The sequence below is a fragment of the Leopardus geoffroyi genome, chromosome D3, assembly GCF_018350155.1.
Source record: "Leopardus geoffroyi isolate Oge1 chromosome D3, O.geoffroyi_Oge1_pat1.0, whole genome shotgun sequence".
Classification (NCBI taxonomy): Eukaryota; Metazoa; Chordata; class Mammalia; order Carnivora; family Felidae; genus Leopardus; species Leopardus geoffroyi.
This window is the reverse complement of record NC_059339.1, coordinates 88623225-88649135: the sequence shown is the minus strand read 5'-3', so window position 1 is coordinate 88649135 and position 25911 is coordinate 88623225. Positions and strand designations below refer to the sequence as shown.

The 25911-nt window shown below is 44.1% G+C and overlaps 1 protein-coding gene across 13 annotated transcripts in view; it reads left to right on the top strand.

Moving 5' to 3' along the window:
• The first annotated feature begins 5304 nt into the window (after positions 1–5304).
• Positions 5305–25911, top strand: part of NETO1 (neuropilin and tolloid like 1) — a 129529-nt gene continuing 108922 nt past the window's right edge. For all 13 annotated transcript variants that reach the window (XR_006707267.1, XR_006707266.1, XM_045457081.1 and 10 more), the window contains exons 1-4: positions 5305–6740; positions 8762–8815; positions 9049–9186; positions 15542–15790. Coding sequence is in view for 11 of the 13 variants with exons in the window: in XM_045457081.1 (XP_045313037.1) it covers positions 6713–6740; positions 8762–8815; positions 9049–9186; positions 15542–15790 (469 nt within the window). In the remaining 2 variants the exon portion in view is untranslated. The remainder of the gene's footprint in view (positions 6741–8761; positions 8816–9048; positions 9187–15541; positions 15791–25911) is intronic.

The following is a 25911-nucleotide window of genomic DNA, read 5'->3' as shown; positions in this document are numbered from 1 at the left end:
AGAGTGAGTATGGGAGCAGGGGAGGAGCAGAGAGAGAGGGAGACACAGAATCTGAAACAGGCTCCAGGCTCCCAGCTGTCAGCACCGAGCCCTTTGAAGGGCTCGAACCCAGGAACCGCGAGATCATGACCTGAGCCAAAGTCAGACACTTAAGGACTGAGCCACCCAGGCGCCCCACTATGCCTTTTATTTACAAATTAAAAGGATTTTACTTTATTTTTTAAAAATTTTTCAACATTTATTTATTTTTGAGAGACAGAGAATGAGCAGGGGAGGAACAGAGAGAGAGGGAGACACAGAATCTGAAGCAGGCTCCAGGCTCCGAGCTGTCAGCCCGGAGCCCGACACGGGGCTCGAATCCACAAACCATGAGATCGTGACCTGAGCCAAGTCAGTTGCTTAACTGACCGAGCCACCCAGGCGCCCCCAAATTAAAATAATTTTAACTGAGTCCTCTTTGATGCTAACTCAGTTATTACTCAATTATTACTCAGATATTACTCAGTTCTCATACTCTGTCCTTGTGGGAATGTCTGGTTCCTGTAATACCAAACATGTCACCCACCTTATGGTATCTAAGTGAAACCTAAAATCAAACATCCGTTTAATAAAATATTCAAATTTGTATCCTATGCATATAGGACAATCCTTACTGGTCAGTGCTTTCCCTTCCCTGTCTGTTCCTTTGCCAAAGGCCGGCGCTGGGCCAACCACGGAGTTAAGACCGCTCTCAGCGCCCCTCGGAATGTTTCTACTTTATATCATTTCCAACCAGCTCTCCTTTCCTTCGCCTCCGTGAGAAGGTATCCTTCTAGAAGAACTGTGGCTGTGGCGAAGGCATGCATTGCGCACAGCCAGTCATAACTACAAGAAAGTCTTGATTTCCACGAGAGATATATTGGAAAATTTAGCTATGTATGTCGATTAGAAAACTATTTTTGAAGATTTTTATTTCAAATGATACATTTACTAAAAAGCGTCGACTGCATTTCCCCTTGGTGTTTTTAAACGATCATAACCATCACTGCTTGGCAAAAATGTGGTTGCAGTATCACTCCTTTCTTAAATTTTTTTTTGCAACTCAGCCTGCCCTAAAACCGGGGGAAAGAGCTATTTCACATTTTTGTTCTTGTCTTACAAAAGGAAATGAAAATGTGTGGGATGTTTCCTTATACATGTTGAGTATAAAAGCGGCTGGACAGTCAAGGAAAGAAGGTTACATGACTTTGCTATTATATATATCTTAAAAAACACAGGATTTTTCATTCAGCATTCATTTCCATGCACAGAAGCTTGTTTCACTCTTCAGAATTATTTCATGAGTCAGACATAAGTTCTGTCCTAGCCTAACATTCAGGTTTATTTTCAACAAGCAAATGTTGGTTTTTATTATCTTCTAAAAATCACCTAATAACACTCACTAAATCATCATCATAATATGACATGCCCTAAATAAGCAAAGGAAATAAACGAAGGTGATGCTATTGAGTTATATAATTAATAATACAAAAATGGTATGGCCACATAAGCAATCATCCCCTATCCTTCTCATTTAGTAACTGTAAGTGAAACTTTGTATTCCTTAATGGAGGTTTTTTTTCATAAAATATAGACATTTTCTCCAGCTTAATTTACATCATAGGACTAAATTCCTTTTTCCACTACAGGTGGTTTTCTCCCCAGACTAATAGTGAGGTACTCTGTGCATAACTCAGGACGATGGCGATGTATCTTTCTATCTCAGGATGCATCTTTATAAAAGTTCTTTTTGTTTGTGCCTATCTACAGAACCCTAACTACTAATTAGGCTGCTGATTGTTTACAAAATCTTGATGTTATTTTTATAAGCCACTGTCAACTAATATTAATCAGGAGGAAAAGAGAGTTTTTCTCAATTTTAGCATAGACTGGTGGATCGTGGAGTGATTTCTATTCGCCTCACATTTCCCCCAACAGAGATAATAATAACACATTGTTCCCGGAGCACGACTATCATTTAAAATGAAACAACGTAGACAATGACCACGCATCTGTAAGTACTGATGAAAATTGGTTGAATAATGAAGTGCTCTGATAATTCTCACCCACAAGAGGCTAATATTCGTGAGATATCTGACAATACAATGTATTCATGCTTCTAAGAAAACCAACTTTTATTTCTCACGTCATGTTCATAAGATATCCTGTCTGGTTTAAATATAAGGTTTTAATGATTTTAACTCTCTTCTTTATTATGAAGATTTCCTACTCATGATATATTTACAGGCTGTTGAAGGGAAATACGGCTTCCAATGTTGGTTAAAACAAGTTTCACGTTGGAGAATGGCAGATAACTTTTAAAGATATTTCAATATTTGGCAGCAAATTATTTATCAATACAAGTTTTGGTAAACTAATGCTATGATGTGTAGATTGTTGATGTAATAAAATGGAAGAAAACAGCTTTGCATAACTACGTAAATAAATTTAAATAACTTCCTTAAAATAAAATCACGTAACACAGAGTGGGTCAGAAGCGCTATTTTATTCCAGTTATTTCTGTAACCTCACCTGTTACAGCCGTAGAAAAACAACCTTAAGGATGCTAATACTGCAGATGAATTAATCAAGAGTCCTGGAGCATCTGGAGTTTTGTAATTTTCTATACAGAACCACGAGCATGTGGACAGAATCAGAGAAAAGTGCCCTCCTCCAATTCTTTTAAGGGTTCTGGGAATCTTTCTTAACCATTCATTGTGGTAAGGTGCAAGGGCGAGGAAGCCAATGTCACCTTAACTGGGTTCAAAAAGTATGAATTCTACCTCATGTTCTCTACGTGGCCTCTATCTGGATGCTAACTTAGAAGGACTGTGGCAAGCACCCTCTTCCGGGCCAGCCCATTTAACTTTACGAAATCGATCAGTTTATAACCACTCCCTTTCAAAATGATCAGGTCTTGAAACCTGACCATATGTGTGCATGACCTTCCTTGGAGAAGCTGAACTTTCCCCATCTGTTGGTGTTTCTCAGAAAGAAAAGCCTGGTGGGTCTCCATTAGGGAAGGAACATTACTTGGCAAGTGGTGGGTCTCAAAAGTGAGAAGGCGATTTGCCAAGAGAGCAGAATGTGGTGGGTAGTTAAAAGTCTTTCTGTGTGTCTCTGTAGGAAAATGAAGAGAACTTTCAAGGAAAAGTTGCAGCCACAGCCCGGGAGGATCAGGGCCATGGTGCAAAGGCCACAGCATCATCTGTTTCAGTCTCTGGGTGAGTGAACAGAGGACCTGGTCCAGGACATGCCCTCAGCACTGAGGCCACAGAAAAGGGACCTCTCAGCCCCAGACGCTTCCCCAGAGAGGACTGAAGCTCATAAATCAAAGAGGCCCTTATTTCTGAGAACTTGACTTCAAACACAGACATATTGGCCGCTAGGTTATGCAGAGGAATGAGACAATGTATAAAAAGTCTGGATCTCCAGCACCCCCCTTCGATTTTTCTTTTTTTGTTTTTTTCTTCTTCTGGGATTTCCTTCCTGAATTTCCTGCAAGAACCACTTGTCTAGCAAAATTTCGGTGGCCACTTCCTTGGCCCAGTAACAAAATCTGGGTCCTGGGAAACCGGTCCCGGGCGCAGAGGATGAAACATGTTAGACATACTTGAGTGGATGGATTTTAGCAAAGACCAAGGTTCTGTTCTCTTATCTTCAACAGGCAACTGAGAATACAGTAGTTTCCCTGTAGGTATTTTTTTTTTTAACGTTGTTACTGTTTTATGGAATTGTTTTATCACTCTCCTAAAGAAAGCATATCTTGTGGATGCGAAACAGAATTGCCATCCCCTCTGAAAGGTGTCAACATTCCCCTCTCAACGTGCGGGGTTGACCATTTTTCCAGCACCCTCCCCCACCACCGGGCCCCTGAACCTTTGTCATTTTATTCACAAACCTACTAGCCGCTTGAACCCGGCTGCTGGTCGCCCGCTGGTCCCTTGTGCTGCTTTGCAGTTGGGACGTTTCTTCCTCAACTCCACTCCCATCCACTCCCCAACCCCCGTGCTGCCACAATATCACTCCTGGGCCCCACGACTCCCGCGGGGCCTTCTTCCTGCCTGGCCTCTAGACCCTTTACAGGTACGCACGTGGCCGGATCCACCCCGGGTTGGTGGGGGGCGCTCCTCCTGGCTCCCCGTCCCTCTGCTCACTCCTTGCCCTTTGCTCCAGCTCCCAGCCCGCCCAGTGGAGTTGGGTCTCCGCGCAGTCTCTGTCTGTCTGTCTGTCGCTCCAGGTCTCCGTTCCCGCCTGCCCCAGCTGCCCCCCGTTCACTGACTGGATGGAAACACACAGACGCACACGCACACACACACCTTTTACCCACTTTTACCCTCGTCGGGGACTTGCAGCCGCCTGGAATTCAGAGACCAGAAGCTCGGTGCAAGGTGTCTCGGAGGTGGCGTCTGGGCTCGGGGAGCCCCCTCCCCGCGGACTCGGGGGCCGCCTCGCCGTCCCTCCCCTCCCCGACCCCCGTCACCTCCCCTCGCGGCCGCGGCGCCGGGGGCACGCGGGCCGGGCTCGGGCACCGCCGCCGGCACGCACGCCCCCACGTGGGCGGCCCCGGGCCGCAGCAGCAGCAGCAGCAGCAGCAGCAGCAGGTGCCGCGAGGTGGAGGCCGGGCCGGGAGCCCCGCGGCGGCCGCAGCCCGGCGCCCTCGCTCTCCCGCCCCCCGTCTCCCGGCCCTCTCCTCTCTCCTCGGCCTTCTGAGCCGGTCCCAGCCCTCGCGGCTCCGCGCCTCTCCCCCTTAGTCCTTCCTACCCCGTCTGCCCACCGCTGCCGTCCCCAGCCGGAGCCCCCAGGCCGCACGGGGAGGGGAGCGGGGGCCGGGGCGCCGCGGCCCGGGGGCCGGGACCGCCGAGGCGGCGGGTGGGGGTGGCGGCCGGCCCCGGGGTAGCCGCGAGGTCCGGCCGGCGGCCGTGGTGGCGCGGACAGTCCGCAGCGGCCGGGGAGGGCGGGACGCGGCCGGCGGGGACGGGGAGGTGCCGCGGCGGCCGGGGAAGGACTCCCCCTGCGTCCCGCGCGCCCCGGCCCTCCGCGGGGCCGCCCGCCGTTTGCTGTTCCTTCTCGTGCGTTTATTCGCATTTTACAAGCTGGGGCTTTCCCGGAGCTGTTTCCCCAGCAACTCTGTCCCCCCCCCCACCCCCCGCCCCCCGAGTTTAACGCGCCGCGCGCGCGCGCGCATCTGTGCCCGTAGCGGTAGGGTAGGAGGTGTTCTGCGTTTGCCTGGGGGGTTTAAAATATCTTGGGGAAGAGGAAGGTGTCTTCGCAGAAGCCGTTCGGTGCGGGCGACCTCCGCATCAGGCCGGGCGATTAACCGCGAAACTTTTACGGCTGCCTTTGCCGCCGGCGCGCCCCTGCCCGCTCTCCCCGCCTGTGAGCGAGCGCAGCGCGTGGCAAAAGCCTTCCCCCCCGACCCCTGATCAGAGAGGGAACCCGCTTGCTCTGGGCAGATGCAGTGTAAGGGGTGGGAGACACCCCAGCTGCGATTTCCAACCCTTGAAAAGTGGTAACCGAACCCCAAAGGGAATTTTCCCGCGGTGGCCCCTCCCCCTGGCTCGCCTTGGATGGGGCCTCGGGATCCAGCTCGGGATTTGCCTGCTCCCTCCGGGGCCCCTCGGCCGGGGCTGGCGGAGTGACGGCTCCCAGCCCGGTCCTCTCCCCTCCCCCCCTCCCCCCCCCCCCCCCCCCCCCCCAGGATCCGAGCGGGTGTGATGTCCTTGCAGCCACCGCCGCCGCCCCATTCCGCCGCGCACCAGCCCCGGGGGCGCCGGCCGCGCGGTGCTGCCCAGTTCTGCCCCGGCGCCGGGCTTCCCAGAGGGTCGCGCAGCCCACGGCTATGACTCAGGCGCCCACTTGGTAACCCTGCCATCTTCCTGCTCCTTTCCCCCCCCCTCCCTTCCCCGCCCCCTCGGCCACCCCCCCCCTCCCCTCCGCCACCCTCAAGCCCTCCTCCCAGACGCCCACCCACCCGCTCAGCTCTCCGCAAGATCGCAGAGGTGGCGCGGAGCCCGGCGAGCCGATGACGGACCCCTTCCTCCTGTCTTCAATGCCTCAGCGGAAGATCCCCAAGGGCTGGAGAGAGGAGGGCTGCCGCTGGACATCCTCCCGGAGAGGTTGCTCCGACCTGCTGCTCGGGGTGTATGAAACCGGGGACTGAGCGAGCCCCAGCCGCCGCCGCCGCCCGCCCCGTCGCTGCCGTCGGACTGGACTGGCCCCCGCCTCGCCGCGCCCGCCGCCCGGCCCCGGCCCCGGCCCCGGTCCCGGCCCGGGCGCCCCGGGGCTCGCCCCGCGCCCGCCGCCGCCCGCGCGCCGACTGCCCGCGCGTCCTCCTGACAGCTGCGGCGGCGGCGATGATGCAAAGGAGGAGGGTGCTGCCGCCGGCGGTGCTGATGGTGGCGATCGGCGCCCGGGTGTGATGCGAGCGTCATGGTGGGGATGCTGGCTTCGCGGCGGTGAGACAGCGAGCGAGCGCGAGCGCGAGCCAGGGGCGGAGGACGCCGGAATTCGGATCTGGCTGCTGTGTGGGCTCGGATCTCTCTCCCCTCCCCTCTCCCCCCCACCCCCCTCCGTTCGGTTCTCGGTTGGCACACTGAAAATCCCCCGACTCCGTCCTCTCCCGACCACTGGAAGTCTTCCCGTCTCTAAATGGAATTAGTGGAGATCGGAGCCTCTGGTGTAAGGAACAGACATGATCTATGGACGCAGTTTGTTTCACAGTGAGTACCTTTCCCGCCGCCGCGCGGGGCCACTCGCCGTCCCTCCTCCCGCCCGCCTCCTCCCTCGTGGCCGAACGCGCAGGGAAAAGCCTCGCCGCCGCACTCCAGCCGGACCCCGCAGTCCCCGCGAGTCCGGGCACCTGTAAACTTTCCGGCTTGCGGCACGGCCGGCCGGGGGCGTGGGGGCGGCGCGCGGCCGGTGGTCGCTGGGTCCCAGACTCTGCGGAGGAAAAGCAGCCTTTGGGTCTGCGGGGACGTCCCGGGGGCGGAGGCGAGCACGTGCGGGCGCGGCCGGGAGCGGGCCCGGGTGCGGGCGCAGGTGGAAGGGGGCGGCGCGCGGGGCTGCCAGCCGGAGGGGGGGGGGCGGATGCAGGGAATCGCCCTCTTCCCGGGGCTTCTGGAGCTCCGCGGGCCCACGTTTCCACTCCAGGAGGTAGTGCGGGGTGCACCTGAACGCGGCGCTTGCGGGGAGGGCGAGTGCCAGCCTCAACTCCTGTGGCCCCCAAGACCTCTCGGGGTGCGTTCTCGGGGTAGCGCGTGCAGTGGAGGGGAAAATGGCCTCGGAAGGCATGGAGCAAACGGCGATAGGAGAAAAACGTGCGGTGGGAATTTGTTATTAAAAAGCAAGGGTTGCGGTGCGAATCTTGTGCCACGCAGTTAAAAGCCCGGCTTTGTGGACGCGTTCGGCATAGTACTTGCTCCAACGTGTGATTCCACCACCACAGGGAAAGCAAAGTAAAGACACAGGGCGCGTACAGCCTGATACTGATGGCTGTGCACCTGCGTGTCTGCGTGTGTATAGAGTCATGGCAAGTTAAAATAAGAGAATCGGTCTATCTATCTACATATTTTCTCTGTTTAAACAGACAACAACTAATGTTTCACTCTAAAAGATGACCGGGCAGAAGCACAAAGTAATAAAATTGATGTGCTTCCTCAAATACTAATAAAAAGGCCTACTGCTTTTGCTGGAATAATCTTAAAACGCAAATTTATAAGCCCCTGCCAGCGTGCTTCGTTTTAGGAAATCGCTGTGAATGATACTCTCCCTTCCCCCAATTCATTTTTAAGTGGAGATGCGATTATACACCACATGGAACTTAGAGACTGTAGGCAACTGGGCAGAAAATAAAGAACAGCGATGAAGGAGAAGAGGAAAAAGCAGACCTCATGAGGACCAGATTGTTTCATTACTTTTCTAGCTTCCGGCTTTACAAAAATGTTGAGCCACTCAAGATGTGCCAGTAAAACAGAAGTTCAGGTTTCAAATGGTCCTTTGCAGATTTACTCTTGTTGCAGTAAATAAAACCGAAAAATAGGCTCGATAAAATGCTTCTAGAAGTCACCTTTCTCAAAGTAAGAATCTATTTCTGGGTAATACCAAATATTAAGTCAACGTGAAGGTTAGAAGGAATTAATTTCTTCGCTTAGAAAATGCTGAGGACAGGGGTTACTTGATGGGACAGTACCTTTTTATAAGAAACGTGTTTATCCTGCTGCCCAATGCCCCCAGTTCACATTCATCGGTTTTCTCCTGTGCCCCTCCCCCACCTGCCATAAGATTGGCCTGAGTATTTATTTTCTAAAATACAACAACACTGGCAGTGCCTTCTGGTCCCTCTTGGTCCTCATTGTTTGCCTTTTCAGACTTTCCCCTGGCTTACGCTCTTCCTTCAGAGATGCTAGCAAAGCCATTCTTGAAGGGCAGTTTGGACACAACGAGGGTCCTGAAATCCTACTGTAATGTGGCATTAGTAGATTATAGCATCCCCTCCGAAGTCTTGAGGTGCACATTTGCAGTTCAGGTCCCATCCAGTCTTAACTTGCATCAGTTCTGGGCACTAATTGTCCTGACTTGTACATTTGTAACCAGTTGGGGCATGTTCTGAGTTAGCTTGGAACAGTGAGCAGTAATAAACTTAATATGCTTTGATATTATTTGAGCTTTCTGGTGTTATCGAATATGATCATCTCAGTGTATATTAATATGATCTCTTTCTCGTTTTTCTTTTCTGTTTCAGTTGTAGCAAGTTTAATCATCTTCCATTTGTCTGGGGCGACCAAGAAAGGAACAGGTGTGTTTTTGGGGGTAAACGCAGTGGAGGACCTCTAATTATTTATGTTTCCTTATTTTCCTCATATTCTTAATATTCCAGAATATCTGAACATTTTATAGGGTGTCTAATTGATTGATTTTGACTAAGACAACATTTCAAAATTAATTTACTAATGGATACTATAAGAATGTCCTCTCTATTTTTAGTCTTATAGAAAATTGGATGATGCCTCTTGTTTTCATTTTTTACAGAGAAGCAAACCACCTCAGAAACTCAGAAGTCAGTGCAGTGTGGGACTTGGACAAAACATGCAGAGGGAGGTATTTTTACCTCTCCCAACTACCCCAGCAAGTACCCCCCTGACCGAGAGTGCATCTACATCATAGAAGGTAAGGGGCAAAGAATCAGGGCTGGGGAGAGCTCTGAGCCAGACCTGGCCATCTCTATGCTTTGGGCGGACAGAATGTCCCAAGATATCACAAAGATTGATTTTCGAGACCTTGCACATAAATATCTCTTCAAGAATCAAGAAACTGTAAAATGTGGAATCAAGCTAATTATTGAAATTATTAGTAATGGGTTAAGATAAGTAGAGTCTGGCAAATAAAAGCAAATCAATAACAGTTAATTTTGCAGTTGGTTTAATTGATCCAGAATTCTAAATTAGTGGAATGGAGGCACGGGTTGGTATAATATTGCCTAACATACAATGGTTTTGGAAACTAGTATTTCATTGGCTAACAGTTAGTAGAATAACCTGTACAGTTGTTAGTGTTTCGTTAATAAAGTACAAAAATACATATTCATGTCAAAAATAAATCTATAATCATGGTCCCAGACAATCTGAATGATAGTTGCCTTAATTTGTGCTAACAAGTGACATTATCATACTTTAATGCCAAAGTCAGGATTCCGAATTATGATGCTTCTTCTCATCATTCTCTTTCCTGACTCGAAAGATAAATAGTGCTGAAAAAGAGATTCATTTCTCTTCGAACATTTCCAATTTCCATTACCCTTGTAGACACCACTCGATTAAGTACAGCTTTCTAAAATAAATGATCATTTCATCTCATGATGAAGATTTCAACATCACAAGTGTGAATACCTAATAGCCCCAAACCTGCAACCCTTCCCGCCCACACAGGCACAGACAGATTGGTCTACCTTAATGAAAAAGACAGTATATGTTCAATATCTGCTTCTAAATGAGGGGCATATTCATTTGGTAGATGTTTCAGAGAAGAGGCTTTCTATTTAACCGCTTTCAAGAACTTCTATCTAGAGGAGCACCTGGGTGGCTCAGTCGGTTAAGCGGCCGACTTCGGCTCAGGTCATGAGTTCGAGCCCCGTGTCGGGCTCTGTGCTGACAGCTCAGAGCCTGGAGCCTGTTTCAGATTCTGTGTCTCCCTCTCTCTGACCCTCCCCCATTCATGCTCTGTCTCTCTCTGTCTCAAAAATAAATAAATGTTAAAAAAATTAAAAAAAAAAAGAACTTCTATCTAGAAAAGATTCTTTTATCTTTTTGTAACTTTTAAGCTAAGGATACTGCCCTTCTCCTTTTTGTGCGTGAGGTTGAACTTTTAGCAAAGATACACTGCACTCCACGAAGAAGGAAAGAGACTCAGCTCTGATCATAAAGGCTAAAACTGAGAAATCTGGGCTCTGGCAGTTTTATTCCTCAGATGATTGATAGAAAAGGAAATTGAAATATGGAAATTCTGGGTTAGACTTAGTTGTTCCCTTTATCAAGTTAGTATTACCTATCTATTATGTGTATATGTGCATGTATGCATAGATATGTATATAAAATTTTCAAAGACCTTATCATAGGGTAAAACATTTAATCCTAGGGAGTAAGTTTTTTTTTTTTTTTTTTTTTTTTTTTTTTGGTCCTCATTTTATAGACAAGGAAACAGGCACAGAGGGGTTAAATGTCTTGGTTAAATTCACCTAATTCGTGTTTTGAAGAATCAGTATTTTAAAACTTCGAATTATTAAAAAGAATAAAATCAATGACTTCTCTCATTTAAAGGATTAATTCAGAGGGAAAGTTTTGCGTATTAATTGTGCTTTCATGCCTATTAAAAAACATTGCTCGCATTTCAATCTCATGCACATAGTCACATTCATTCCTAGTTATGTCAAGGACAAAACTTACAGTTGGGAAGTGGATAGAAGCTCCCGTGGCTATTGGTTATATTTCTACACCCTTTTTGAAGTACCCTATCCTAGCCATGGTTTTCCATCCATGCATTTATTTAACAGATATTTTTTGAACAACTGCTAAGAAGTAACCACTCTTCCAGGCACAGTGTAGAGAGCCGTTAACAAAACAACCACGGTTCTTGCCTGTGGAACTTATAATATGGTCTGGGGACCATGCCCCTTTCAGTCAAAAATCTGAAGGCACCTCCCCCCCCCCCCCAAACTAGCAGTGTTCGGAATAGGAGAAAGAAGACGAGGCTACAAGGGGAAGCAGGTGTTTTCACTCAGTTTTGTAAAACTTCCAGGAGAGAATTCTCTGTACAGAATGGCAGGTGCAGATGTGCTGAGATGTGTGATTGGGACCCACAGGGAGAATCGTGTGGGCTTCTGCATAGGGTGAGGGGAGCGGCAGTGAAGAGGAGCTCAGGAGGCAGGGGGTCTCAGAGAAGGAGAACTTGGCACTCCATTGGCTCCACCCATGGACGTTTGAACGTAATATTCTAGACAGTGGGATGTCACTGAAATAAATTACGTGGAGAACGAACCTGCCCTTTGGGGGAAGTGACTGAAGGAAAAGAAGCAAGCAGGAACTATTGTGAAAGCCCACGTAAACCATAGGAAAAGCCTGACCTGCACAAGTGATGTTGGCTGTGGCACCAAAGGAAGAGATGAGAGGTATTTAGGAAACTGAGTTGTGAGTGGCTGGAGGTAGGGATGGGAGATAGGAAATCCCAGGATGATTCCAAAGTGTTTGGCTTGGAGACATATTGATGGAGGTAAAGGATATGGGTGGAGAAGGAGTGTTTAAAGGAAAATTAATGGGCTCCATTTTGGTGTTTATGGAGATGCCTCATAAAGACATTGTGTATATGAGTTTTCAGCTCACTGGAGAGCTCTTGGCTGAAAATAGATATTTAGAGGTCATAAATATAGACTGTGGTTGAGGCTCTTAGTATGAATGAAATGATCCAGAGAGAGCATTTGGAGCACTGTTTTTTGTTTTTTTGTTTTTTCTTTTTTAAAGCTTTCAGAAAATACCGATGATGCCCGGGTCTGCCCCCAAGAACTCTGGCTTAGTTGGTCTTTGCTGGAGCCGCAGGTAGCGTTATGTTGCGATAGCTCTCCGTTGGGATGCCAGTGGCCCCAGAGCACTGGTCTAGAAAGGGCAGAAAGAAGATAAGAGAATAGTCTTCTGAAAAACAGCGTGTAAGGGATGGGAGAGTAAAGGAAAGGATGACAGGGAGGCGGTGAAGGACAAGCCAGGGAGATGGACCGGAGACGAGGCGAGAGAGGCCTCAGTACCTAGTGCAGGTGACCTTTCAGGAAGAAGGGAGAAGCCGAGGTGCCGGTTGTGACGGCAAACAAACATGAGGTAAAAGCGAACACATCTATTGCACGAGGCCCCTGAGACGCTGTTAGGGAGACACTTTAGGAGGTGTGCACTCAATGCCCTAGCAGGCGTGGGGGCCGGAGGTGTGGGTGTGGGTGGTGTTGATGGACCCAAGGTGGAAAGGCAGTTACTTTCTTTGTCTCTCCGTCTTCTTGCAGCGGGGGCAGACTGTCATACTTAATTCTGAAAAGAAGAGCCTGTTCTGTAGGAAAAGGTGCCTTGAAAGTACGAGAGGGCTAAAAGGTTGGCTAAGTTTCTGGAGGTAAGGTGAGGTTCTGATAAACACAGGTGGCGTCCCAGTCACAGAGAGGAAGACTCCTCGCATGGATCTCAGGTTGTCCTAGAATTCCCTCCAATCAGAGGCCATACTCTGTACCTATGTTCAGGTGAAAGCGCCCAGAGTTTTCACCGTGCCCAATGACACGGTAAGACTTCTCGAAAAGGAACTTCCGATTTACATACCAGATGACTTGCAGAAGATGTTACAGAGAAGGGCAGCCGTGAATTGAGAGATTTGAAGGGAAAGAACATGTAAGTGTAGGGAGTTGGACTTAGCTTCCAATGGCTTACGTGCACCATAAGCCGTTGTCTTGAACTACAACCACGTGCTCTTTGTTTGTTTGTTTGTTTGTTTGTTTATAAGTAGGCTCCATGCCCCGTGTGGAGCCCAATGCAGGGCTTGAACTCAGGACCCTGAGTTCAAGACATGAGCTGATATCAAGAGTCGGACGCTTAACTGGCTGAACCACTCAGGAGCCCCTATGACGTACTTCTTTTTAAAACGTTATTTTCCTGCCTTCTAAAATTCAGTTAGTGGGATTTCGTATATGAGCGCGTGTGGTTGACGTCTGCATGATGGACCAAAGGAAAGTGAACTGTCCGCGTGTAGTCCTGCCTAGGGAAAGCCATAACGCTGGTATGTGTCCTGATGGAACATTGAGAGGTTTGTTCATCCACGTTGGAGGGAACTTAAGTGACGATGAAAATGAAGGAAATGTAAGTGAATTCGTGTCCGATGACCATGCATTTCTTAATAGCGAAAAATAAATGGATATTTGTTGATCAACAGATTTTTATTAAGTAAGTTAGCACAGGGCTGCTCTCTTTGCTTTAAGGTTCCCTAGCCATACATTATTCACATCGAAAGGAAATATCCTATATTCTGAAATCGTTTATTTCCTTCTGAAACTTATATTGGCTTGCCAGAGAGGAAATAAACCAGCAGGCACATTCTATAAGATGGTAATAGGTGTAAATGTTATACTGAATGCTAATATGTATATGGGTCCAGTGTCTTAAGCCTTTGCCTTTTTGTGATTGAACTAATAACCTTGAAGGGAAAAAACATAGTTTTCCAAGTGATGTCTTAGGATATTTTCCAATTCATAGATTAAAAAAAAAAAAGTCACTGGAACTTCATCAAATCTGTCATTAGGTAGTACTACATTTGTTGCCCTTTGTGAATATATGTTAGTGGTAGATATAATCATCCCTGGTTTTGCCGGTAAGAGCAGTAAATGTCTCTTTTCAATGTCCAAAGACTCATAAACATTTTTAGAGATTAAAAATAATCCCCAAAAGAGTCTTATAACACACATTGACCTTTAACCAAATGAGCTTCAGTTTTATCCTCGGGGATCATCAGGGTTATATTTTATTCTGTAAGTCTCTAATTTCCAAGTCATCGTGTATCTCAGTTCTCTATAAATTTTTGACATCCATGCACACAAGGCTTTAATTTTAAAGCCATCAAGGGTGATATTCAATACATATTTAAGAACTGGTGTGGTGGGGACAGCAGTCGTTCGGAATGATTACCGACCACATGGGGATCAGGCCTTCCTTGTGCCAGGTCGTAACTTTGAAGTTTCTGGAGGGTGTTGGTCCCCGAAGTGGGCCACATGGCAGGGAAACACTCAAAGGACTCGAGGCAACAGCTGTTTACTAACTAGGATAAATATGTGCGGATATTTCGACAACTGTTATGGCCATTCTGGGGTATCCTGGCTGAATATCAGTCTGGAGTGCCAGGATTTTGAGCTGTTTTGGACATGACAAGGGAGGAATGGAAGGGTGCTAGCAAATGCATTCATGTACAGGTTTATAGAGCCACTGGCCCTCTGAGGCTCTTCCTAAGAGAGCTATAAAAACGGTTATGAAGATAAGCTCGTTTACTCTTCTGCCCAAAAGAGGTATTTTTTTTCTTTTTTCTTTTCTTTTCTCTTCTTTTCTCTTCTTTTCTTTTCTTTTCTTTTCTTTTCTTTTTCTTTTTTTTTGAGAAATCCTCAATGATAAGTACTGTGCTGAGTGCTGAAATATGAAGGTGAATAGATTTTTGTCTTTCGTGAGTAGATTTAGAGAGATGGTTCTTTAAAGCAAGAGTTTCCTACACAAACAGGAGTTGGCGAAATTGGGAGACCGATACTCCAGAAAGTGGTAAAATACACGAAAGTCTGAAAGAGCGTGAGGCCTTCGAAAACACCCTGTGCCTCAAGCGGCCTCAGCTTGGACTGTGTCTGGAGGGGAAGATCCTGGAGGAGTGAAGTGTAGGACCCATAAAGGTCCTGCATGTCAAGTGCATTGATCTTTTTCCTGTAGCTGATAGAGAGTTGCTGAATGAGTTTAAACCTGCGGGTGCCGTGGTAAGGTTTGTGCTGTAGAAAAACTACTCTTGATATCTTCGTATGTGCGCTGGGGTGCAATCGATACATCTCACTGGGACTTTTCGAATGTTTGGATAACTCTGTGCTGAACAATTCTTAAGTGGTTTTTGACCTCAAAACTGGATACTTCGGCAAATATGGGAAAAGTGACAGAAAGAGGTCTTTCTGTTTACTAAGCCCGATGGTAGTGGTCTTTGACAAAAGCACGGTCATCATCGGGTCTGTGTTAGATATCTAAATGGTCATTTTGTGTCTGAATAATATTTTGTGCAACATCATCAATTTTAAGGAGCATCCCTGAGACATTCTTACGGGAACATTTTCCCTTAGAACGCTAAGTATGACAGACTTGCTTTGTGCTCCCATGATGTCAGACTCAGAGTTTGATAGAAGATGTACAGATAAAATTGGAAGTTGCGTCACAGAAATCAAACTAAAGACTTAAAAAACGGCCTCCTAGACGTACTCTTTCCTTTTTTTCAGCTGCCCCAAGACAGTGCATTGAACTTTACTTTGATGAAAAGTACTCTATTGAGCCGTCTTGGGAGTGCAAATTTGATCATATTGAAGTTCGAGATGGACCTTTCGGATTTTCTCCAATAATTGGACGTTTTTGTGGACAACAAAACCCACCTGTAATAAAATCCAGTGGAAGATTTCTATGGATTAAATTTTTCGCTGATGGAGAGCTGGAATCTATGGGATTTTCAGCTCGATACAATTTCACACCTGGTAAGTAAGGGTTTGTTTGTTTATTTGTTTGTTTGTTTTTTCATACAATTATTTTTCTCTTCCTTAGGTTTCTGTCCTCATAGTATAAGAACATTTGTAAGATGGCTTCATAGGTTTTCAAAGAATTTTCTAGTTCTATTCAACATCACACCTACAGTGCTTTGTCTTTTCGTTTTGTAATGAAATGAAATTTCCTGAACGGAAAATAAATTTTCCTTAAAATTTAGCCTCCACTAGAGGTGAAGTGTAGTGACTCAGGGGTCTGTATGATCATCAGGAGCACAGTTAATTAAATGGACTTCCATTATGCTGAAATGTGTAATTTGAGAGGTGACTTGTAATAAAGAAACTAATTTACAGTATACATTGAATCCCTATAAACTTGAAAAGACAATTGTAGTGTAAAATGTATCCATCTAAATGATCTTTGGAGAACCTGAATAAAAAATTCTTTTGTTCTGAAAATTATAATTTTTAAGGCAAATGGATCTTAGCATAAAGCAGTCTAATCCCTTTTTAGAAATGCAAATTCCTAACAGTTGTGATGAAAGCCAGAGGCCCTTAGCAGCCAAATATTCATTTGCTGCAGACATTATCCGTCATTATATAATTATTCATCCTGGGTCCATTTTCCGTTTCACCTGCTAGTATTAAAAAAAAAAAAAAAAAAAAAAAAGGTCTATGATGTTGACTGGCTCACTTGATGATGAGTTGTCATTTATTACAATGAAAATGGGTTATCACCTTTTTAAATTGCAGCGTCAGGCTGAAGCGATTTGAGATTTGATGAAGTACGGTCCTTTTTTTTTAATGGAAAGATGACTCAAACTTACCTGAAGCGCATTATTTCTATATGATTGCATATATTTTTAGTTTGTGTGGGTTGCTTTACTGAGGCGGTAACAGGCATAGGTGACATTGGAAGATGCGTAAAATTTGTTGGAGTTTCTATTCCATGTTACACAGGTAACATAAGAGCAGGGTGCTGCTGCTCAGGTTAAGTGCTAAAACTTTAAAAATAATTAATATGAGATTAATGATGACTTTCGTTATGATATTATGGTTTATGTCGAATAGGTCATGTATTGATAGCGTTGTACATATCAACCTCAAGCATTAGGAATGTTTTTATAGTATCACTAAGAGATATTGTGGCTTTAATTGTGCTTTGTTGATACTGGATCCTTCACAGAAAGCAGGAGTATTTCACCCTGGCGATCAGACTAGCTTGATGTGCTCCAAAAAGTTGCAGACGCTGAGATTACTTTAGTGCTTGAGTTGTGAATGGAAATACATTTTTTTTTTCTTAACTGATAATTTTGGGTATAGCCAGGACTTAAAGATAGCTCTAGGTTTTTGTACGTTATATTTTCATCCTGGGATTGGAGATCAGGGGGATAGTGTCTAGGACTTCAGACTCAGGTTGTATAAAGTTGTCGGGTCCACTTTATCAGCGTAAGCGAGGCTATCCACATTTCTAGCTCTGCCGGAGATAACGTAAATGGTGGAGACCAGTCTGCTTTTCCAAGGGTTTTAAAAAGCCACTGTGTTCCCTGTGCAATGTTCTTTGTGCCTTGTTTCTTTAGAGCCCCTTTTACTTTATCTGTATACAAAAGGGGATTTCACTGCCATGAAGGACTGGATCAGAAAGGAACGAAAGGAGATGGTTCCATGAAATTGAGGATGAGTTACGGATGGACTGAGGCTTCTGTTTCCACTCAGATAAAGGAGAGTAAACTAAGGGCAGGGGGAGGCGCACACTTGGCATATGAAGGAACAGTAGGACCATAAAAGGGAGACTTGTAAAACTTCCATGACTGCAGACTCTGACGTTCCGTGGCCCAAGGCCATTGCCTGAGTGGCACAGTAATGTGCTACTCATTCCATAAAGAGCCAGTATTGAGGAAGCCAATTAGTTAATGAAAGAGGAAGGGGGCAGGGATTAGTAATCATTTAGACAGCGTTTAGGGAATAGGGGGTCAGGCAGGCTTCGGTTTAATTTGGGTTAATTTGGACTGGGGACGATGCTTTAAGTGGTGATTTGGCGAAACTAAAGCCATAGAGTTCCTGAAGTCAACGTCATGACTTAAAGTCGAAAGCCTTGCCGCAGTCACCAAGGCATCCAAATGGACCACACATTGGAGGGGAGAGCCCCGCCCACCAGGTCCCTTGCAGAGCTGGACCCCAGCACAGCTGTGAGGAACACTGGTTTGGGGACACCATCTGGCCTCAGCCCTGGCTTTCTTATTTCTGGCTTGCTGTAAACTGTGGACATGATCCTTAATGTTCGGTGCCTCAATATTTCAGTTGATAAAATAGGGACAATACTGACCACCTGTTTTTTGGATTGCTTGAACACTGGCCGCCTGCCAACCCATGCATCCTTGTGGGTTTTGCACTTCAAATACGAGATCTCAACTATCAGTAGCTATTGATTTTATTAATTTGATCATGTGTTCTTTAAGAACAAAGTAGGGATTGGCATCGTTTATTGGGAGGACAAGTATCCCCGAATTTTTCATTTACAACTGCTCTTTCTCTGCTTTGGGGAGTGAATGTGCGAAACTAGTACCTGTAAGATGTTACTTTTCCTTGTTAGCTTGTTTATGTGGGTCTAGGCCTCCTTGTGGGGGTTATAGTTATGCGCGATGGCAAGTCATCAAAATCGTCAAAGAAGAAATAGAAGTGGGAAGGCCAGGTGGTCTTTATTATTGTTATGAATTTACTAAGATCTGGAATCTCAGTCTTAATTTATAGTCTCAGAAAGTTGAAGTCAACACACTGAGAATGTACTCACATTTAGGAATTAATCATATCAACCAAGCTAAAAAGGCTGAATATACGTATGTCTGTGTACACGTTGGTACACACACACACACACACACACACACACACACGTACACATGTGTAAAAATATATGCCTTTTTAATAAGAATGCTTCAAATCATACAGCCCAGTTTTTCTTGTAAGCAAACATACCCACATGCGGTCCAGTTTATAATCAGAAGATTGTGTAGTGAGTGTGGGATGCAAATATTAAAGCTTAATTATATAAATGCCTGTTGAATCGCTCCCAGCTAAGGTACTTGATGATTTATCTTGGTAGCGTGGAGAGATTTTTCAGGGGTGCCCCACATCTCAGACCACCGTGGGCCAGCTCCCCTGTTCTGTCTCTGCTTTCATCCTGCTGGAGTGGGACGCGAGTTTGTGTCAGCTCTTGTTTCAAAATTTGTTTCTATTTCTTAATATCTGAGTCTCTGACTTTTCTTCCTATACGGCTTTAAAAAAAAACAGCCTTTTAGTTTGGGACTTTTATGTTCCTAGTAGCTCTGCTTCTGGACTGGTGGTGGATGGGAGCTAGCTACCTGGAGGTCATGTGTGGATATGCAGTGTAGGAGGGCAGAGCCAGGGACGATGCCATGGAAACACTCTTAAAGGGGTATTTCCAGGGCACCCGGGTGGCTCAGTCGGTTGAGCATCAGACTCATGATCTTGGCTCAGGTCATGATCCCAGGGTCTTCAGATCGAGCCCCGCGTTGGGCTCAGTGCTGATCGAACAGAGCCTGCTTGGGATTCTCTCCCCCTCTCTCTCTCTCTTGCTCTCTCTCTCCCTCTGTCCCTCTCTCTCTTTCACACTCTGTCTTTCCTTTAAAAAAAGGGCAGGGGGGGGGTGCGCCTGGGTGGCGCAGTCGGTTAAGCGTCCGACTTCAGCCAGGTCACGATCTCGCGGTCCGTGAGTTCGAGCCCCGCGTCGGGCTCTGGGCTGATGGCTCAGAGCCTGGAGCCTGTTTCCGATTCTGTGTCTCCCTCTCTCTCTCTGCCCCTCCCCCGTTCATGCTCTGTCTCTCTCTGTCCCAAAAATAAATAAACGTTGAAAAAAAAAATTAAAAAAAAAAAAAAGGGCAGGGGGGGGGTATTTCCTATATCTCGTGACACATTGAACTAGTCCTCACTTTTTATTTCATGGATTATGGCTACTTTTGGATACTGTGTCAGTGCCCAGGCCACAGGGCACTGATGAATCACCTAGGGAGTAGTCGAGCACGCATAGGGTTGTGAGGGTTAGCAACATGACACAGGAGTCGGCTGAGTCTGGTCCTGGGATCTGCAGAAACCAGGGACAAGGGTGAGGCCTGGAGAAGGGCAAAGGGGCCTCACTGATACTCTCCCACTTCTGAGAAGAGGGATGAGTTCAGAATCCCTGAAAATGTTAAAAGCCACATGATGGAAAGTTTGGTAGCCCACAGATAATTTAGTGAGAAAACATAGAAAAGTGCTCATAGTAATAAAATGATATCGTTTTCTCATCTTATAGGACATTTTTTTAAATCTTAAAGATTTAAATCAAATGTCCTGCAGAAAAATGAATAATGATTAGCCTAGGTGGGGGGTGGAGAAGAATGAGGAAGAATTGAACGGGCCCAGATGGAGATACAGTGAAAATTTATTAGCACTATTATTAACACTTTCATTTTTGAAAAGGAGGCTGTATTTTTTGGTACTACTTAGACAAATACAAGTACTCAAGCTAAAAAAAAAAAAAAAAAAAAGAGAGAGACAATACTGTAGTTGGTAATTTTTAAATGAGTTTTCAGAGCAGAGGAATACCCTTTCTGTGTAATCCACATTTTTTTAAACTCAAACTGAGAATGCTTTTCGCGTAGAAAATAATTCTCCCTTACAGTACGGCCAGCTGCCTACATGCTTCAGTGTTCTTTACTCCTGGAAAATATAAACAAAGGAGAAACCTGTAACATCTGCTCTGTGCCCAGCCCAGTAGCATTAGGAGGGACTTATTCAATCTTAAGGAAGAAAAACATGCAGGATGCTATCTCTTGGGGAAAGTAATCCTTCCCATCTCTATTTAGGAACAACTATCTTTTGTGAGCTTTGAACTTTCCTTTCTAGTGGAGACATTTTCTGCTAATCACAGGCATATAATGTAATGTTTGTGAAATCCTCCTCTTTTGCCGATCTTTTTTTCTGAGCTGGTTTTATGAAACACCCCCTCCACGTGCCCTATGAGAGAGGTGCAGTAGTCAGGTGCTGCCATGGAAGGGAGCGGTGTTGTTAAATATATTGCAATTATTATGAAATTTGTACTTAAACAGAAGCTTTCATCTGAGAGCTCAGAGTGTTTGAGGAACATTCTGCCCAATTCCTAGCTTCCTCTTAGACTCCAAGCCGATTGACATCAAAGGCAATGGAAAGGACGCAGTGCAGTGCAGTGATTTAAACTGAGTGTTCTAAGAAGATTTCTACGCATGTTAAACGAAATATATTATTTAGGTAAAATATTGTCATGGACTCGATGTTATTTTAATTATCCAGTGTGGTGCTTTTCTTCTTATTTGAAATGTGAATGCATGTGTGAGTATTAGCCATATTGACAGCTCCTAAATTTTCTTCTCTACATAATCAGAGTTCTGATACATGGTTTGGTAAGAAAGAAAAAAAAAAAAGTAAGTGCTTACATCTATTTATCTATATCATTTTCTCAACAACTGAATTTTAATTTTGCAGTAAGAGCTGAAAGAATAAAAGGCTGAAGTTGGAAGAAGGACTTGATTTGATTAATACAAGATTGAATGAGTTTAGATCAGATAGCATTGTGTGGTCTTTCTATTATATTTACACTGTAGACCCGAAATAGTCTAAATTCAGCACAGCAAAGGCTGTCAGACAGCAAAGTTATGAAACAGAGTTACAGTTCCTCTTTTATTTTACTGAGGTACCATTGACATGTAACATTGTGTTAATTTCAGATGTACAACATAATGATTTGATATTTGTATACACTGGGAAATGATGATGATAAGACTAGTTTCCCCGTCACCATATATAGTTATATAATATGCAATACATTATTATTGACTACTGTCCCCGTGGTATACATTACATCCCTATGACTCATTTATTTTATGACTGGAAGTTCATACCTCTTGATCCCCTTCTCAAATGTCACCCCCCCAAATCCCCTCCCCATCCGCCCCCCACCCCCGGCAACCATTAATTTGTCCTTTGCTTCTGTGAGTTGGGTTTTATTTTATTTTATTGTGTTTTTTTTTTTTTTTTTGAATCCACACATAAGTGAAATCATACAGTATTTGTCTTTCTGTGTCTGATTTACTTCACGTAGGATAATGCCCTTAAGGTCCATTCATGTTATCACACATGGCAAGATCTCATTCTTTTTATGGCTGAGTAGTATTCAAGTGTGTGTGTGTGTGTGCGTGTGTGTGAGAGAGAGAGTATTTGAATTCATCTTCTTTATGACATACATAATTTTATAATATATATACATGTATCCACACACACATATATACAATCTTCTTTATCCATTCATTCACTGATGGACACTTAGGTTGTTTCCATTTCTTGCCTATTATAATCAATGCTGCAAGGAACATAGAGATGTATATGTTTTCAAATTAGTGTTTTTGTTTTCTTTGAATAAATACCCCGAGGTGCAATAGCTAGACCATATGGTAGTTCTATTTTTAGTTTTTTGAGGAACCTCCATACTGTTTGCCACAGTGGCTGAACCAATTTATATTCCTGTCAACACCAACTGTTTTTATTTCTTATCTTTTGGATAATAGCAAGTCTTGGAGATGTGAGATGCTATCCCATGGTGGTTTCGATTTGCGTTTCCCTGATAATTAGTGACGTTGGACATCTTTTTATGTTGGCCATTTGTATGTCTTCTTTGGAAAAATGTCTATTCAGATCCTCTGCCCATGTAAAAAAATCAGATTATTTGTTTTTTGTTATTGAGTTGTATGATCTCTTTATATATTTTGTATATTAACCCTTTATCAGATACATGATTTGAAAATAGCTTCTCCTAACCCGTAACTTGCTTTTTTATGTTGTTGATGGTTACTTTACTGTGCAGAAGGTTTTTCGTTTGATACAATTCCATTTGTTTTTGCCTTTGTTGCCATTGCCTTTGGAGTCAGAGCCAAAAAAAAAAAAAAATCACCAAAGATTATGTCAAGGGTTTTACTACCTATGTTTTATTCTAGGAGGTTGTATGATTTCTGGGCATATATTTGAGTCTGTAATCCATTTTGAACCACTTTTTGGGTATGATGTAAGAGAAGGGTCCAGTTGCTTTCTCGTGTGTGGCTGTCCCATTTTCCCAGCACCATTTATTGAAGGGACTGTCCTTTCCCCATTGTATATTCTTGCCTCTGTCATAAGTTAATTGACTGTATATGTGTGAGTTTATTTCTGGGCTCTCTGTTCTGTTTCTTGATCTGTGCCTGTTTCTATGCCGACGCTATGTTGTTTTGATTACTATAGCTTTGTAATGCAGTTTGAAATTAAGGACTGTGATGCCTTCGGCTTTGTTTTTATTTCTCAAGATTTCTTTGGCTATTTGGGACCTTTGTGGTTCATAGGAATTTTAGGATTATGTGTTCTCTTTCTCTGAAAAACGCCAGTGGGATTTTGATAAGGAGCTCATTGAATGGATAGGTTACTTCGGCTGATATGGATATTTTAACAATATAAGTTATTCCAATCCATAAGCACAGAATATCTTTCCATTTATTTGTGTCTTCAGTTTGTTTCATCAATGTCTTGTAGTTTTCAGTGTATAGGGCTTTCACCTCCTTGGATAAATTAATTCCTAGCTATTTTTTTGAAGCAATTGTGAAGGGTTTTTTTCTTAATTTATCTTTCTGACAGTGTGTTGTTGGTGTATAAAAATGCAACAGATTTTGTTATTAAGTTTGTATGCTGTGACTTTACTATGTTCATTAATTAGTTCTAACGGTTTTTTGGTGGAGTTTTCAGCACTTTCCGTGTATACAATTATGTTGCCCTCCAGTAGTGACAGTTTCATTTCTTCCTTTCCAATTCGGATGCCTTTTATTTCTTTTTTTGCTCCAGATAAGACTTCCAACACAATGTTGAATAAAAATGGAAAGAGTGGGCCTTCTTGTCCTGTTCCAATCTTACAGGAAAGGCTTTTGGCTTTTAACCATCGAGTATGATGTTAGCCGTGGGTTTGTCATATAGAGCTTTTAGTATGTTGATGTACATTCCCTCTTTACTTGCTTTGTTAAGAGATTTTATCATAAGTGGATGTTGCATTTTGTCATGTGCTTTTTCTGCATCTTTTTGAGATGATCATATAATTTTTATGCTTTATTTTGTTAATGTGGTGAATTATATTGATTGGTTTGTGGACATCAAACCATCCTTACAACCCTGGGATAAATCTCGCTTGGACATGTTATATACTGATCATTTTTACTTAATTCAGTTTGCTAATATTTTGTTGAGGATTTTGCACTTGTGTTCATCAGGGATAATGACTTTTAATTTTTTCTTTCTTTCTCTTTGTTTCTTTCTTTCTTTGTTTCCTTGTTTCTTTGTTTGTTTGTTTCCTTCCTCCCTCCCTCCCTCCCTCCCTCTGTTCCTCCCTCTTCTTTCTTTCTTTCTTTCTTTTCTCCTTTTTTTTTTTCTTTTGTGGTGTGTCCTAGTCTGGTTTTGATTTTAGGGTAATACTGGCCTCATAAAATCAGTTAGCATTTCCTCCTCTTCAATTTTTTGGAAGAAAGATGTAAAATCTTCTTTGAATGTTTAGTAGAATTCACCATCTTGTCTTGGATCTTCCTTCATTGAGAGGTTTTTGATTACTGATTCCCTCTCCTTGCTAGTGATTGGTCAATAAAGATTTTTTACTTCATGATTCCATCTTGGAAGACTGTATGTTTTTAGGAATTTATCCATTTCTTCTAGGGTGCCCAATTTGTTGGTGTATGACTATGCACGGTAGTCTTTTATGATCTTTTGTATTTCTTTGGTCACTTGTAATTTCCCCTCTTTCATTTCAGATTTTTATTTGAGCCCTCATTCTTTTTTCTTTGTGAGTAGAGTTAAAGGTTGATCCATTTTGTTTGTCTTTTCAAAGAACTAGCTCCCAGAAATGATTGCTCTTTTCTCTGGTCTTTTTAGTCTTTATTTCATTTATTTCCACTCTGATTCTATTATTTCCTTTCTTCTGCTAATGTGGGGCTTCATTTGATCTTCTTTTTCTAGTTCTTTAGGTGTAACATTAGATTGGTTATTTGAAATTTCTCTTTTTTTTTTTTAAATTTTTTAATGTTCTATTTATTTTTGAGAGAGAGAGAGAGACAGAATGTGAGTGGGTTAGGGGCAGAGAGAGAGGGAGACACAGAAGCTGAAGCAGGACACAGCACAGAGCCATCAGCACAGAGCCCGACGCGGGGCTCGAACTCGCGAACCGCGAGATCATGACCTGAGCCAAAGTCGGACTCCCAACCGACTGAGCCCCCCAGGGGCCCCTGAAATTTTTCTTGTTTCTTAAAATAGGCCTGAATTGCTATGAGCTCTTAGAACTGCTCTTACTGCATCCAATTGAATTTGGTAAGTTGTATTTTCATTTGTCGCAAGGTAGTTTTCGATTTCTTTTTTTTGACCCATCGTTGTTCAGTAGCATGCTGTTTAATCGCCTCGTGTCTGTGATTTTTCCAGTTTTCTTTTTGTGATTGATTTTCTGCTTCACACATTTTGGGTCAGAAAAGATGCTCGATATGTTTTTAATCTTCTTAAACTTATTGAGACTTGTTTTGTTGTTCTTTTCTATTCTTTGCCTCTTTTCTTGTTCTCTTCTGTTGTGGCTCCATGCCTTTCTTTGGTGGGATGCTCAGATTTCATTCTTAGTATCTTTCGTGGCTCTGTAGGTTTTTGCCTTGTGATTACCGTGAAACGTACATATCAGTTCATAGGTCCCAGTCTATTTTAAGTTGGGAGCAAGCTGAGTTTGAATGCATCCTGAAGCTCTATGTATGTACTCTTTTCTATGCTTTGTGTTTTTGATGTCGCATTTTACATCTTTTTATTTTCTGTATCCCTTACCTAATGGTTGTAGCTATGGTTATTCCTACTACTTTTGTCTTCTGACCTTCATGCTAACTTTATAAGTCGTCTATGTCTTTTACTTTGACCAGTAAGGTTTTTAATTTTATGTTTCTTTGCTGCTAATTAACGCTATTCATTTTCTGCTTAGAGAAGTCCCTTTAACATTTCTTATAAGGCCAATTTAGTGGTGGCGAACTCTCTTTAGTTTTTAAGGAAAACTTGGT